This window comes from Diabrotica virgifera, chromosome 3 (genome assembly GCF_917563875.1).
Source record: "Diabrotica virgifera virgifera chromosome 3, PGI_DIABVI_V3a".
NCBI lineage: Eukaryota > Metazoa > Arthropoda > Insecta > Coleoptera > Chrysomelidae > Diabrotica > Diabrotica virgifera.
This window is the reverse complement of record NC_065445.1, coordinates 73,934,071-73,950,733: the sequence shown is the minus strand read 5'-3', so window position 1 is coordinate 73,950,733 and position 16,663 is coordinate 73,934,071. Positions and strand designations below refer to the sequence as shown.

General features: G+C 31.1%; 1 protein-coding gene across 2 annotated transcripts in view; it reads left to right on the top strand.

Moving 5' to 3' along the window:
• LOC126881136 (uncharacterized) overlaps window positions 1-16,663 on the top strand; it is a 94,624-nt gene that overhangs the window by 36,664 nt on the left and 41,297 nt on the right. For both annotated transcript variants that reach the window (XM_050645201.1, XM_050645200.1), the window contains 2 exons: window positions 11,086-11,295; window positions 15,446-15,659. In XM_050645201.1, coding sequence (XP_050501158.1) covers window positions 11,086-11,295; window positions 15,446-15,659 — 424 coding nt within the window. The remainder of the gene's footprint in view (window positions 1-11,085; window positions 11,296-15,445; window positions 15,660-16,663) is intronic.

Here is a 16,663-nt window from a genome sequence, read left to right as displayed (position 1 = left end):
TCCGCATGAGTTCGGAACAATATTTTTTCTAGGGCCGTACATTTGGAAAAAAGCCACAAAAAATAGAATTACATCAATTTTTATTTAGAAGTGAAAATACACAAATTAATTCTTTGACAAGGTTGTCAAAACCAAACTTTCAATATAATGGTTTACCACGACGACGATATTGGTTTCCATGACGACCATTCAAAACCATTGTAATTGTCTACTGATCTTACTTTTAAATATTATGTCAAAATAATTTTATTTCATCGAATTATCAGTAGTAATTGCACAAGAGCTCTAAAATTCTATATTAATTTTAGAGTTCGAGTGCAATTTGTTGCGATTATTTCATGAATAAAACTGTTCAAAACCAAAATTTTATTGTAATTTATTTATGTAAGTACAAATTAGTACTGTTAAACACACAGTCGTTATAAAATATTTTACGGTTGAAAGTCATCACTTTTATAACTTTTAAAACATTAATTGTCATTAATGTCACTGAATGTATTTTTTCGTAGCAACGAAGGGCATCTGACGTTATATACTTGACGACGGGATATTATCGAAAATTATCACCTTAATTTGCATTTCTGTAGCTTTCTATTGGTCAGAATCTCCTATGAATGAAATAATCGCGCTAATTTCATTAAAACACGAACACAATAAGATAAATTTGAAATAAATTAGTAAATAATATTTAAATATTAGTTTATTGCATGTATTATAATATATTATAATGCCATATTACAAGGTATTTTATTATATATTATAATACATGCAATAAACTAATATTTAGATATTATTTACTAATTTATTTCAAATTTATCTTATTGTGTTCATGCTTTAATGAAATTAGCGCGATTATTTCATTCATAGGAGATTCTGACCAATAGAAAGCTACATAAATCTAAATTAAACTGATTATTTTTTGATGATTTTAACTCCCAATCGTATAGTAAGATATTTGATCAAGTGTTTAATTCTGTCCAATCAGATTAAAATTATACTGAGAATTATCTGCTGTAGAAAATTACCGATAGAATTTTTTTAAGTAGATTGTTTCTGTTTAATGGCAAACAGTTTCCTAGTTTTGACAACTGTCACATTTAAGAAAATATCCATAATATACGTATTAAAAAATAATCTTACGAATATCACACGACAGTAAGAATAAATAAGAAAATAATGCTTCATTTTTACTCAAATTTGTTGTCATTGGGCAATAGCCACTCGAGCCCTGCGGGCTCTCGTGTCTATTGCCAGACAACAAATTTTCGAAAAACTATCGCATTATTTTCAATTTATTCTCACTCTCTTGTGATATTATACCCGATAATTTTTGATAATTTCCCGTCGTCAATTATATTACGTCAGATGCCCTTCATTGCTACGAAAAAATACATTCAGTGACATTAACGACAATTTATGTTTTAAAAATTGTAAAAGTGATGACTTTCAACCGTCAAATTAATATTTATAACAACTGTGTGTTTAATTGTACTAATTTGTACTTACATAAATAAATTACAATAAAATTTTGGTTTTAAACAGTTTTATTCATGAAATAATCGCAACAAATTGCACTCGATCTCTAAAATTAATATAGAATTTTAGAGCTCTTTTGCAATTACTACTGATAATTTTTGATAATTTCCCGTCGTCAAGTATATTACGTCAGATGCCCTTCGTTGCTATGAAAAAATACATTCAGTGACATTAATGACAATTAATGTTTTAAAAATTATAAAAGTGATGACTTTCAACCGTAAAATATTTATAACTGTGTGTTTAATTGTACTAATTTGTACTTCTTCTTCTTCTTATGGTGCCTATCCGTTACGGATGTTGGACACTAACATGGCTATTCTGACTTTGTTGACTGCTGCCCTGAAAAGTCCGGTAGTGGTTAAGTTAAACCATTTTCGCAGGTTATGCAGCCAGGCTATTCTTCTTCGTCCTGGACCTCTTTTCCCATGCACTTTACCTTGAAGTATGGTCCGAAGTAGGTCATATCGTTGTTCATTGCGCATTATATGGCCCAGGTATTCCAGTTTGCGACGTTTTATGGTTACGACTAGTTCGCGCTCTTTAACCATTCTATGTAGAACTTCTTCGTTGGTAACCCTGTCTATCCAAGAAATCCTCAACATGCGTCTATAGCACCACATCTCACTTACATAAATAAATTACAATAAAATTTTGGTTTTGAACAGTTTTATTCATGAAATAATCGCAACAAATTGCACTCGATCTCTAAAATTAATATAGAATTTTAGAGCTCTTGTGCAATTACTACTGATTATTTCATTCACAGATTCTGACCAATAGAAAGCTACAGAAATGCAAATTAAGGTGATAATTTTTGATAATATCCCGTCGTCAAGTATATTACGTCAGATGCCCTTCGTTGCTACGAAAAAATTTATTCAGTGACATTAATGACAATTAATGTTTTAAAAGTTATAAAAGTGATGACTTTCAACCGTAAAATATTTTATATCAACTGTGTTTAACAGTACTAATTTGTACTTACATAAATAAATTATAATAAAATTTTGGTTTTGAACAGTTTTATTCATGAAATAATGGCAACAAATTGCACTCGATCTCTAAAATTAATATAGAATTTTAGAGCTCTTGTGCAATTACTACTGATTATTTAATTCATAGGAGATTCTGACCAATAGAAAGCTACAGAAATCTGAATTAAATCGATAATTTTTGATAATCTCACGTCGTTAAGTATATTACGTCAGATGCCCTTCGTTGCTACGAAAAAATACATTCAGTGACATTAATGACAATTAATGTTTTAAAAATTATAAAAGTGATGACTTTCAATCGTCAAATATTTATAAAAACTGTGTGTTTAATGGTACTTACATAAATAAATTACAATAAAATTTTGGTTTTGAACAGTTTTATTCATGAAATAATCGCAACAAATTGCACTCGACCTCTGAAATTAATATAGAATTTTTGCTCTCGTGACACTTTGACATAATTTCACTCGCCTTCGGCTCGTGAAATTAAAACTGTCAAAGTGTCACTCGGGAAAAATTCAATAATTTCAGAGCTCTTGTGCAATTAGTACTGATAATTCGATGAAATAAAATTATTTTGATATAATATTTAAAAGTCAGATCAGTAGACAATAATTATTACAATGGTTTTGAATCGTCGTCATGGAAACCAATATCGCCGACGTGGTAACCCATTATATTAGTCCATGTGGTGAGACCGCTCCCGTCTGAAAAAATTTCTAATTCGGGTTCTTTGTGGATTCCTATTCAAAAATGTCCCCTTTAAACAAATATGAAGGGTGCCGGGCGGAATTTTTGGGCAGAAATTGTTTAACAATATTTTTAAACAAATACAAAAGATCACCTTTTTTGACCCGAAGAATATTTTTTTAGGTTTTTTGGGTCATTCTAAACAATAAAGGTTGTGATTTTTCTCAAAAATTGACAGTTTTCGAGTTATAACTATTATAACTATTAACTTTTGAGAAAAATGACAAGAAACCTATTTTATTTAGAATGTCCCGAAAATCTAAAAAATATATTTTTCGGAGGAAAATAGGAGATTTTTGGAAATAGTGCGCGCCTAACCGGCAAAAAAATCGGATAGACACGCATAATTAACATAACAACGGTGTAAACTTAAGTTAGACCCGATCAGTCTGCAGAATCTTGAAAATGAATGTTTAAACTACAATTTAAGTACTTCGCAACCTCAAAAATACTAATTTAAATATGAGTTTTTAAGCCTTGAAAATGCGTATTTTCGCATTTTTCAGATTTTAAATCGCCTATAACTCGAAAATTATAAATTTTTGAGAAAAATCACAATATCTTTCTTGTTTAGAATGACTCAAAAAACCTAAAAAAATATTCTTCGGGTCAAAAAAGGGGATCTTTTGTATTTGTTTAAAAAAATTGTTTAAACAATTTCTTCCCAAAAATTCCGCCTGGTACCCTTCAGATTTGTTTAAAGGAGATATTTTTGAATAGGAATCCACAAAGAAACCGAATAAGAAATTTTTTCAGACGGGAGCGGTTTCATCATATGGACTATATTGAAAGTTTGGTTTTGACAACCTTGTCAAATAATTAATTTGTGTATTTTCACTTCTAAATAAAAATTGATATAAATCTATTTTTTGTGGCTTTTTTCCAAACGTACGGCCTTAGAAAAAATATTGTTCCTAACTCATGCGGAAAGTGTCTTCCCCGCACTCGACTGCTTGCCCGAACTCCGCTATCGCGTCGTTCGGGTCAACGGTAGTCTCGTGCGTGAAAGTATTAGTCTAGTAAAATAAAATTACACTACATGTAAATCAAAATGTAAATTCGTACAGGTTGAAACAAATTTTATATCAAAGTTTAGGTGGGTACAAAAGATATTTTCAAAAAAGTATCCAAATCATACAAGGGGATCATTGTTTAAATAATTAAAAAGGGGTCATTTTTGCAAAAAAATTACTTTTTTAACTGCTGAGGTCATTCAATTATTAATGAAGGTCTATAGGATTGTTTTCTGTAAAGTTGAAGGGAAAATCTTTCACATAAGACTTACTAAATTAAATTTGACTCCCTATTTATTTAAATAATTATACATAAAACTTTAAAAACAAATTTGCAAAAAATTATTTTTAGCTTTTTAAATAAGCACTATAAAATATCTTATTTTACAGGATAAGTTGCGCTATGTTATCAGTAGTATTAAAAAAAAATTGGTCTAAAAATATTTAATATTTTTTGAGATATTGAATTTGTTTATTAAATGTTACTCTATTTTCAATTGAAAAAACGCGGTTGTTACCAACGAAATAATTACCTGTCTTAAATCTTATTATTTTTATTTTTATGTATATTTTCGACAAATGTATTGATAAATTCAAATTTCAATTAAACTTCCCCCTAAAATGGCATTTGAAAATAATTCAAATTTGTTTATAATTTATTTTTTTAATAACGTCGCGGGGATTAAATATTTTGAAATGCCGTTTCGATAATTGGGTTCCTGGGAATTTTTCACTAATTAACAAATTTTTTTGTCTTTTTTTCCTCTTCGTTTTTTTCTTGGCATTATATTACTACGGGCCCTTTTTGGGTTAAGTTTCATTAAGAATATCGAATCTCTAAGTTGTAGATTCTAGACCTAAAAATATTAAGATTGGTCTAAAATCACTTAAATAAAATGTGGCTACTTACTGAGTTACAGGGCGTTTTATTTACAAATTTCAAAATTATTTTTACCAAGTACTTTCAAACTATTTGACATATCCTTATCATACTTGGCAGAAAGTGTGGGTACTATACAGTCTACTAAACTGTGATAAATAAAAGTTTCTAGCTACCACCAGATGCGTACGACAGGGGCCAATTAATGGTTGACCCTTCCCAAATTCTACGCCACTGAGGGAATTACTATTTTAGCGAAATTGTTCGATTCTCCAATACTTTCTATGTAAATAATATACTCTTTACTGGTAACGATTAAGTCATTAGTTTTCGCGATAATGGTCGTTAAAAATAAAACGGCATATAATAGTTATTTTGATTCATTCATTCATTCATTTTAAATTTCCAATATCTCTCAAACTGATGACTTTATCGATACCAATAAAGTTATTTACATACAAAGTATTGGAGAATCGAAAAATTTCGCTACAATAGTAATTCACTCAGTGGCGTAGAATTTGGGAAGGGTCAATCATTCTCTATCCCCTGTCGTACGCCTCTAGCACTAGCTAGAAACGTTTATTAATCACAATTTAATAGGGTGTATAATAGCCACACTTTCTGCCAAGTATGATAAGGATACGTCAAATAGTTTTAAAGTATTTGGTAACAATAATTTTTAAATTTTTAAATAAAACACCGTAACTCAGTAAGTAGCCACATTTTATTTAAGAGATTTTAGTTAAATCTTAATATTTTTAGGTCTAGAATCTACAACTCGGAGATTCGACATTCTTAATAAAATTTAACCCTAAAAGGGCCCGTAGTAATATAACTCAAAGAAAAAAAAAGAAGAAGAAAAATGACAAAAAAAATTTGTTAATTAGTAAAAAATTCCCAGGAACCCAATTATGGAAACGGCATTTCAAAATACTTAATCCCCGCGACGTTATTAAAAAAACAAATTATAAACAAATTTGAATCATTTTCAAATGCCATTTTAGTGGGGAGTTTAACTGAAATTTGAATTTATCAATACATTTATCGAAAGTATACATAAAAATAAAAATAATGAGATCTTAAGCAGGTGAATATTTCTTTGGCAACAACCGCGTTTTTGCAATTGAAAATATAGTAACATTTAATAAACAAGTTCAATATCTCAAAAAATATTAAATATTTTTCGACCAATTTTTTTTCCTTAATACTGGTAACATAGCGCAACTTATTCTGTAAAATAAGGTATTTTAAATTGCTTATTTAAAACGCTAAAAATAATTTTTTGCAAATTTGTTTTTAAAGTTTTATGTATAATTATTTAAATAAATAGGGGGTCAAATTTAATTTAGTAAGTATAATGTGAAAAATTTACCCTTCAACTTTGCAGAAAAAAATCCTATAGACCTTCATTAGTAATTGAATGACCTCAGCAGTTAAAAAAGTAATTTTTTTTGCAAAAATGACCCCTTTTTAATTATTTAAACAATGATCCCCTTGTATGATTTGGATACTTTCTTGAAAATATCTTTTGTACCCACCTAAACTTTGATATAAAATTATTTTTAACCTGTACGAATTTACATATTGACTTTTTTTTATTTTATTAGGCTATATCACTTTCCGCACTAGTTAGGAAAATAACTATTGTATAATAAAAATAGCTTACTGTTACTGTTACTCACTGCTGAATTTTATAACGAATCTCAATAAAACTCCAGGAGACGATGTAGATATCGAGCACCAAGTATCTTCGATGCAATATTCGTGTCCAGCGATCTCAAAAACCCCAAGATAATAAATTTCAACTATTTTCATAACGAATTTCCATAAAATTCCCGGAGACGACGTAAATACATGGCACCAGTTACCTTGTAAAGCATTGTCGAAGCAATATTCGTTTTCAGCGACCTCAAAACCCTCGGGATGAGTTTCAAAGATTTTCATAACGAATTTCCATAAAACTCCAGGAGGCGACGTGAATACCGGAATACCGTGCTCCAGTACCTCTTACAGTTTCGCCGACCCGATATTCGTGTTCAGCGACCTCAAAAACTCCCCGAGTATGACAATTGATTAGTTTCCGAGTTGTAAATAAATGAAAAGCTCTCCTGAATCGAATAGAAAAAGTTTCATAACGATCCGTCTTACTTTTAAAAGGTTAGAGGTTCAGACGATTTTAGTGCTTTATATCCTCGCCTATATGGAGGAACAGACGACAACTGTCTCAACCCTGGAATGTCTACTGCAGTCAAGGGCGGATCCAGGGAGGGGGCCATGGGGGCCATGGCCATGGCCCCCTCCGAGAATAAAAAAAATATATAAATTTAAATATTTGCAGTTCCAATGTTTTTAGTTTCAAACGCATGTTGTTGCAAAATGTTGATAATTTTACAAAGTGCCAATTGTTAGAACAACCTTGGCAGCCATCAAAATCGTATCAATGTCCATATTTTATACACACAAAGAATAAAAAAGAATTGCTTTACAAGTATTCGGTTTTATTTTTCTAATGAAAAATATGGTCACAATAAAGGGATGGCAGCCCAAAGTCTTGTCACGAAACCTTTAACATCTTTCGCCAAACTCATGGGCAAAGACGGTAGCCCAGTCGGGATAGCATTTGACCTTGCATTAGGAGCTGCCCCAAATTTTATTTCTCTAATCTTGAGAGGGTGTCAATAGTAGTATAAATTTAAAATCTCGATTGAATTCCACCGTTGCGTTAGCAGCCATCTTGATTTTAAACGAGAACTGTTCTTGCTCAATATCTCCACCATTTTCAATTTTTTGACAAAAAGTGTAGAAACTAAAATTGTTGAAAATGCGATTTTCTATAGTTTCATTTATTATAATATTTTTCGTGCGGTCGATATTTTCCGAGTTATGAGGGGAAAATAGTGGCAGTTGTAGCATAATTATTGAATTCTTGAATTATCTCGTTTATTATAAGTTTTACAACAAATATATATCTATACAAAAATGAAGACAATTCAATTTTGATGCCGTACATTTTTTTGATAAAATCAATATTTAAGGTAGTACGTATGTGGTAAAGGTGCGAGCGTAAGACCCAATTGATTTTAAAGCAATTGTTTTTGTTCAATATCTCCGCCATTTTCAACTTTTCGACAAAAAGTGTAAGAACTGAAATTGTTGCAATTACGATTTACTACAATTTTTCGAGAGAACCAGTGGCGGGTCTACAAGGGGGGAAATGGGAAAATTCCCCCCCAACAGGGTCCAAAATTTAAAAAAAAATTGTTGAAACATCACGATATATTAGCTGACATAAAACTTAAAATATCGACAGACAAATTCAACCAATCAAACCCGCTAGTTAATAAAATTAAGTGAACTTAATGCATATAATGTCTTTTTATGTCATTTATATACTTAGTTTGGTTGATGTTTCATTGGAAGTTTCAAAAATTGTATAAAATATAATTCTGTTTATTTTTGTTTATGTACAATTATGTCGTAAAGTTAATAATAAATGAGACAATTCAATAATTATGCTTCCCCTCCGCTTCCATTATTTTCCCCCTTAACTCGGAGAATATTGATCGTATAAAAAATTGTGCCAAAGAAATTGTAGGAAATTGCATTTCCAACAATTTTCTTTTCCACCATTTAGGTTAAAAACTTGAAAATGGCGGAGATATTAAACAACAACAGTTATCATTTAAAATCAATATGGCGGCTAATGCAACCGCGGAATTCAGTCGAGATTTTAAATTTACACTACTATTGATCTCTGCTAAAGGATAGAATTATAAAATTTGGGGCAGCTCGGAAACAAAATTCAATTCAATAATTATGCTTCCCCCACCACTTTTTACTATTTTCCCATGTAACTCGGAAAATATCAACCGCATGAACAAAATTGTTAAAAAGAAATTGTAGGAAATTTTATTTTGAACAATTTTAGTTGAAAATGGCGTAGATATTGAACAAAAACAATTACTATAAAATCAATCCGGTCTTACGCTCGCGCCATTACCGCATACGTACTACCTTAAATATTAATTTTAGCAAAAAATGAAAGAGATCAAAGTTGTGCAGAATTTAATTCCCTTCATTTTTGTATAGGTGCATATTTGTTGTAAAACTAATAATAAACGAGATAATTCAATAATTCAATAATTATGCTCCAACTCTCACTAATTTCCCCTCATAACTCGGAAAATATCGACCGCACGAAAAAAATTATAATTAATGAAATTATAGAAAATCGTATTTTCAACAATTTCAGTTTCTGTACTTTTTGTCAAAAAAGTGAAAATGGCGGAGATATTGAGCAAAAACCGTTCTCGTTTAAAATTAAGATGGCGGCTAACGCAACGGTGGAATTCAGTCGAGATTTTAAATTTATACTAATATTGACCCTTCCTAAAGATTACAAAAATAAAATTTGGGGCAGCTCCTAATGCAAGGTTAGGCCTGTTATTCGTCTAACCCGACTGGACTACGGAGCCATACAACCCCATGAAAAAACATCATACCACAAGGAGTGCGTTCAGGTTCAGCTGGATTTTCTACAAAGTTATCGAAACCCACAAAAGTCAATCATTAACCAAGACTCTCAAAGGTCTAAACAGCTACAAGAAAATAAAGAAAGACTACGACCAATTGTAGAGTCTGTAGTGTTCTTCTTCTTCTTCTAGTAGTGCCTATCCGTTTCGGATGTTGGCGACAATCATGGCAATCTGTACTTTGTACACTGCTGCTCTAAAAAGATGTGTGGTTGTTGTGTTAAACCACGTACGTAGATTTTTCAGTCAGGAAATCTTTCGCTTTTCTGGTCCTCGCTTTCCTTCCACTTTTCCTTGCAAGATTAGTTTCAGTAGTCCATATCTTTCATTGTTCCTCATGATGTGACCGAGGTATTCGATTTTGGCTGTTTTTATTGTGATTAACAGCTATGTTTCTTTTTGCATTCTCAGCAAAACACCCTGATTAGTAATGTGGTTGGTATAAGATATCTTCAGAACTCGACGATAGAGCCACATTGCAAATGCCTCTATTTTCTTGCAGGTGGCGTCTGTGGGAGTCCACGACTCAACTCCGTACAACAGTACCTACAGTAGTGTTCTTAGGTTGACAAAATTTTTCTCTAAGAGGCCATCGTGATGATGGCCTTCTGCTGCTGGACGAAGATGCTGAACCTAGCAATGAGGAAAGTTGTAACGTTTAAAATCGCATCAAGAAATAAGACTGTTAAACAACACCTATCCACAGCATTTTCTTGAGCAACATGCATTAGTAACACCAGTCAAAATCAATTGATAACATGTTGTGGTGAAGAAATAATTGAACAAATAATGAATCAGGTTCAAAGTGCAAATTATTACTCTTGTCATATTTGACGAAACGACCGACGTATCCCACGTGTAACAGCTTTCTCTAAATGTGAGATACATACACAATAACAACATTCGTGAAGACTTTGTCAAGTTCATTGACGCTTATGAGAACATAAAAATAATTAGTGAAAATCAAGAAAAAGGGGAAGAACAAGGCCTGACGGGGTGACAGGAGAAGCATTGAGCAAAATAGTATTAAACTTGTTGAAAGAACTGCACTTGGATCCGAAGAAATGTGTAGGAGTCGGTACTGACTTTAATAATACTTTAATAACGATAAGTTTTGAATGTGTTTATGGCACTCAAAAGTGTGTGAAAAGTGCCTTAAAATTCACCATTGTAACCCTAATTTTTGAAAATTACCCCCTGGCCCCCAGTACCTCTCCCCAAAAAAATATCATGGCCCCACCCAAATATCGGTCCTGGATCCGCCCTTGACTGCAGTTGCCACGGTTTAATTCCAGACTCCGGTCTAGAAACTCGAAAACAATGTATAATACCAATACAAACCATTACGTGTTACAGTTTATGGCTTTCTTTTTCAGTGGTGGAGTACGGCTGTTTAGGTGATTGGTATAGACGAGACAAACACTATTTCGCTGTTTATAACACAAGAGAATCTAGAAAAGCAGAAGCATACAAATGCTTTATCAAAAATGACACAGACGATTCAATCGTAGGAATATCTGTAACCGCTGAATGTAACACACTAATCAGTCCAAAAGAGAGTCCAGAAGTACTATATTTAAGTGCTGGTAAGTAAAGTTCAAACCATTATTTCTAATTCTGATTTCGTATTTAATTATTTCGTAAACGATCAGTGTATTTTTATGAAATTAGGCACATATTCAACATTCAACATTTTAGTTCATTCTTTCACGCTTTTTGCTGTAAATTTTAAAGAACCGCTTGGATTGACATGAAATTTGGCATACGCATATATAACATGTCAAAAAAGTGATATGGTGTCGATGTGTGCTTTTGCCCTGGGAGTGAGTTTCACCCCATCTCGGGGATGAAAAAATATATTTCCAAGATAAGTCCCGAAATGGATAAACTGACTAATTTTAAGCAACTTTTATTCTATAGAGTTTTTTCACCAAATCAACACTTTTCGAGTTATTTGCAAGTGAATATGTTCATTTTTCAACAAAATAACCACGTTTTTAGACGGTTTTTTGCAAATAACTCAAAACGTAAGCATTTTGTCGAAAAAAATATTTTTAGCAAAACTATAGCCTATACAAAAGTGAAAAAAACGGTGTATATATTAGGTCTCTATACCTAGCAAAATCAGAGTTACACCTAATGAAAAATAGGTTCATATATTCGAAAAATTTAAAATAGAATAATTCAATGGGAAATATCCAAATAATGATGCATTCTTGAGGAAAACACATTACAACTTTTTTAAAGTGTTTAAAAAAAGCTTTATTTCTGTTTTTATAAAAAAAATTTCTAGCATCAAAAATGTAAGCAAGTTACGGTCAAAATAAGGTTGGTCCCTTTTGTTTTGGCAAAAAAAAATCAGGAAGACCACCCCCCAATTAGCAACTTAAATGAAATTAATCGTTACCGCTTCACAAGTTACTTTACTTATGTTGTGTTTATATGATGTGTAAGTTTCATCGATTCAAAGTGCTTATTTTTGAAAAAATTTGGTTTTAAAGTAAAATTTAAATAAATTTTAATTTTTAAAAAATTTCTTTTTTTCAAAATAACTTAAAAATTGTTAGAGATACCAAAAATCTTAAACAATAAAAAGTCGGTTACTTTTCTGAATATTTTGTATTTTTTGGTTTTTCTGTAAGACAAAAATTGGTTAAGATTTGGTGTTTCTAAATTTGCATACACTCGTGATAAGTGACTCGTTCAAGCCCTTTTAACTATAGCTATTTCAAAAATAAGGACTTTGAACCAATGAAACTTACAGATCATATGATCAATACATACGCGACTAAAAAACTTGTGAAGTGGTAACAATTAAGTTCATTTGAAATGCTAATTAGGGGGTGATTTTCCAGATTTCTTACCAAAAAAAAGGGACCAACTTTATTTTGAGCGTAACTTGTTTACTTTTGATGCTAAAATTTTTTTTTAAAACAAAAATAAGCATTTTTTAAACACTTTAAAAAAGGTAAAGTGAGTTTTCCCCAAAAAACTGCTTCGTTTTTTGGTTATGTCACGTTAAAATATTCGATTTGGAATTTGACGAATATGAACCTATTTTTCATTAGCTATAACTCTGCTCCTACTAGGTATAGTGACCTAATATATACACCATGTTTTTCACTTATTTACGTGCCATATTTTTGATTGGGATTTTTTTTCGACCAAACACTTACTTTTTGAGTTATTTGCGAAAAACCGTCTGAAAACGTGGTTATTTTGAAAAATTAACATATTCACTCGCAAATAACTCGAAAAGTATTAACTTGATGAAAAAACTTTGTAGAACAAAAGTTGCTTAGAATTAGTCATTTTATCCTGGGGGAGAGTTTCACCCCACCTCGGGGGTGAAAAAATATATTTCCAAGATAAGTCCCGAAATTGATAAACTGACTAATTTTAAGCAACTTTTGTTCTATAGTTTTTTTACCAAATCAACACTTTTCGAGTTATTTGCAAGTGAATATGTTCATTTTTTCAACAAAATAACCACGTTTTTAGACGGTTTTTTTGCAAATAGCTCAAAACGTAAGCATTTTGTCGAAAAAAATATTCTGAGCAAAAACAATAGCCTATACAAAAGTAAAAAAAACGGTGTAAATATAAATTAGGTCTCTATACCTAGCAAAATCAGAGTTACAGCTAATGAAAAATAGGTTCATATTCGAAAAATTTAAAATAGAATAATTCAATGGGAAGTATCCAAATAATGATGCATTCTTGAGGAAAATACATTACAACTTTTTTAAAGTGTTTTAAAAAAGCTTTATTTCTGTTTTTATAAAAAAAATTTCTAGCATCAAAAATGTAAGCAAGTTACGGTCAAAATAAGGTTGGTCCCTTTGGTTTTGGCAAAAAAAATCAGGAAGATCACCCCCCAATTAGCAACTTAAATGAAATTAATCGTTACCGCTTCACAAGTTACTTTACTTATGTTGTGTTTATATGATGTGTAAGTTTCATCGATTCAAAGTGCTTATTTTTGAAAAAATTTGGTTTTAAAGTAAAATTTTAATTTAAAATTTTTTTTTTTTTAAATAACTTAAAAATTGTTAGAGATACCAAAAATCTTAAACAATAAAAAGTCGGCTTTACTTTTCTGAATATTTTGTATTTTTTGGTTTTTCTGTAAGACAAAAATTGGTTAAGATTTGGTGTTTCCAAATTTGCATACACTCGTGATAAGTGACTCGTTCAAGCCCTTTTAACTATAGCTATTTCAAAAATAAGGACTTTGAACCAATGAAACTTACAGATCATATGATCAATACATACGCGAGTAAAAAACATGTGAAGTGGTAACAATTAAGTTCATTTGAAATGCTAATAGAGAACTTGCATAACATTTTAAATTCGAAAAAAATGGTATAAATCACAACAGAACATAATTTAGAACCTGTATCAAAGATAAAAAAAGTTTTGTTTGTCTTTCGTTTGGCCCCTAAAGACGACTAAAAATTCAACTTATACCAGCTACTCCAAAACGCGTCGTGACGTCACAGGGTTGTACATTATTAATTTTACATTAGACATTATAAACGTCAGTTGAAAATACAGTTATGTGACGTTACAAATGTTTTTGATCGTTTGAACTATTCATAGAAAATTTGTACTTTTACAAAATGGTTTTATTTTCAATAGTAAACCTTCTTTCCTTTCCTTCAAAAATTGTATCAAACTCCAATCTCAACAAACTGGTATATATTATTACAATGACATGCGATAAGTGTCATTAGAATAAAAAAAATTTTCCTTTATTCCCCGACGACGATCTGGCTAAATACCCAAGTATGTGGAGGCTAATAAACTAAAGAAGAAGAAGAATATACGTAAATATAACCATAAACAGAACCACATAGTCAAACTCTGTGACGTCACGGGTCGTCTGAACTATTTTAAGACACAGAAGACTTTAAATATTATGTATTTCTAAGTTATTATGAGTTTTTGAAGCCTGAAATTTTGGAAATCTCATTTTTATACAAAACTGAACATTATTACGTAATAAAAAAAAATTGTGCAAGTTCCCTATTAGAGGGTGATTTTCCAGATTTCTTACCAAAAAAAGGGACCAACTTTATTTTGAGCGTAACTTGTTTACTTTTGATGCTAAATTTTTTTTTTAACAAAAATAAGCATTTTTTAAATACTTTACAAAAAGGTAAAATGAGTTTTCCCCAAAAAAGTGCTTCGTTTTTTGGTTATGGCACGTTAAAATATTCGATTTGGAATTTGACGAATATGAACCTATTTTTCATTAGCTATAACTCTGCTTCTACTAGGTATAGTGACCTAATATATACACCATGTTTTTCACTTTTTTACGTGCCATATTTTTGGTTAGGATTTTTTTTCGACCAAATAATTACTTTTTGAGTTATTTGCGAAAAACCGTCTGAAAACGTGGTTATTTTCTAGAAAAATTAACATATTCACTCGCAAATAACTCGAAAAGTATTAACTTGATGAAAAAACTTGTAGAACAAAAGTTGCTTAGAATTAGTCATTTTATCCATTTCCGGACTTATTTCGAACATATATTTTTCACCCCCAAAAGAGGGTGAAACTGACCCCTAGGGCAAAAGCACACATCGGCACAATATCACTTTTTTTCTTTGACTTGTTAGCTATAAGTAAACCAAATTTCATGTCAATCCAAGGGGTTCTTTAAAATTTAGAGGTTTTGCAATATTTTACCTTTAAAGAACGTACTAATTATTTAAAATATATTTTTAGTAAAGCAAAATCCTGTAGAGGCAGGATGTAAACTTCCCTCATTTATTGGTGGAGACTGGATAGACAGTGTCAACATCGATGCAAAAGTCTTTATAAACCAAACTCATATTGCAGAAACTGATACTATTAACGGTAAACTATTAACAACTGATTATATTTGCCAAGAACAAAGGAATAATATCGTTGTGATGGCAAGGTATTCTGTGACCGGGTGGTAAGTTGTTTTCTTTTATTTTTTTTTAAACAATTTTCCACTAAACAATAAATTAACAAGTAATTGAAGCCCTAAGTTTTCACCCAATGTGACAAAGTGGAACCATAAGTCGATATTTGAACTCTCCGTGTAACTTTGTGTCGATTAATATACGATTTTACCAATTTTGAGTCATTTTGCCAAACTTCCGCTCTTAACTTTTTAACCGGAAATGATCAAAACCGGAACTAAATATTCGAGCTCGACTTTTTAATATGCGATGATTGATATATCCCATGTACTATTTCTGCGACTATAATGTGACACTTCCGGTTACACCTTTATGCATACCTAGAGCAGTGGCGGCTCGTACCACTTTAAGAAGGTAGTGCCACAACTCGGGCAGCCGCCAAAATTTTTAGTGACGGATTCACGATATTGTCAAAAAAAGGTATACTGACAACAAAAACTAAAAAAAATATGCGCGGATACTTTTATCTTATGTACATATCTTAAGTTTATTGATCTGAGGTGCCAAGCAATTGTCCAACATTGATCAAAACAGTTCCGTAAATTAATTAATAATAAAAACCTCTTAACCTACCACCAGCATTTACTGCTGATAGTGCTTGAAAATTGTTATTACGATTTAGTCTCTATTTACCAATTTATAAAAATAATACTATTTCATTATTCACACACATGCACAAATTTTTGTAATGTCACTTTTAAAGTTTACGATATATGAAGTTCACTCTTCTATTTTTTGGTTGCAAAGTTTTCAATGACTTTATAATTAAAATTATCAATACAATTTACAAAATGCTTTTCTGCAGATAGCATACCTAAAGCACTAGGTTTCGATGTAAACATCGAAAAACAGCGTTCTGCTTCAGATGTTGATATAGGAATGGTAACTAAAATACTTAAAAGTTTAATAGTTTCTTCAAATGTGCTTTTTGAACCTTCCCTCTACAATAAAACCGATAGCGAAACAGCCCCAGAGGTAGTACTTAATTCGTCTC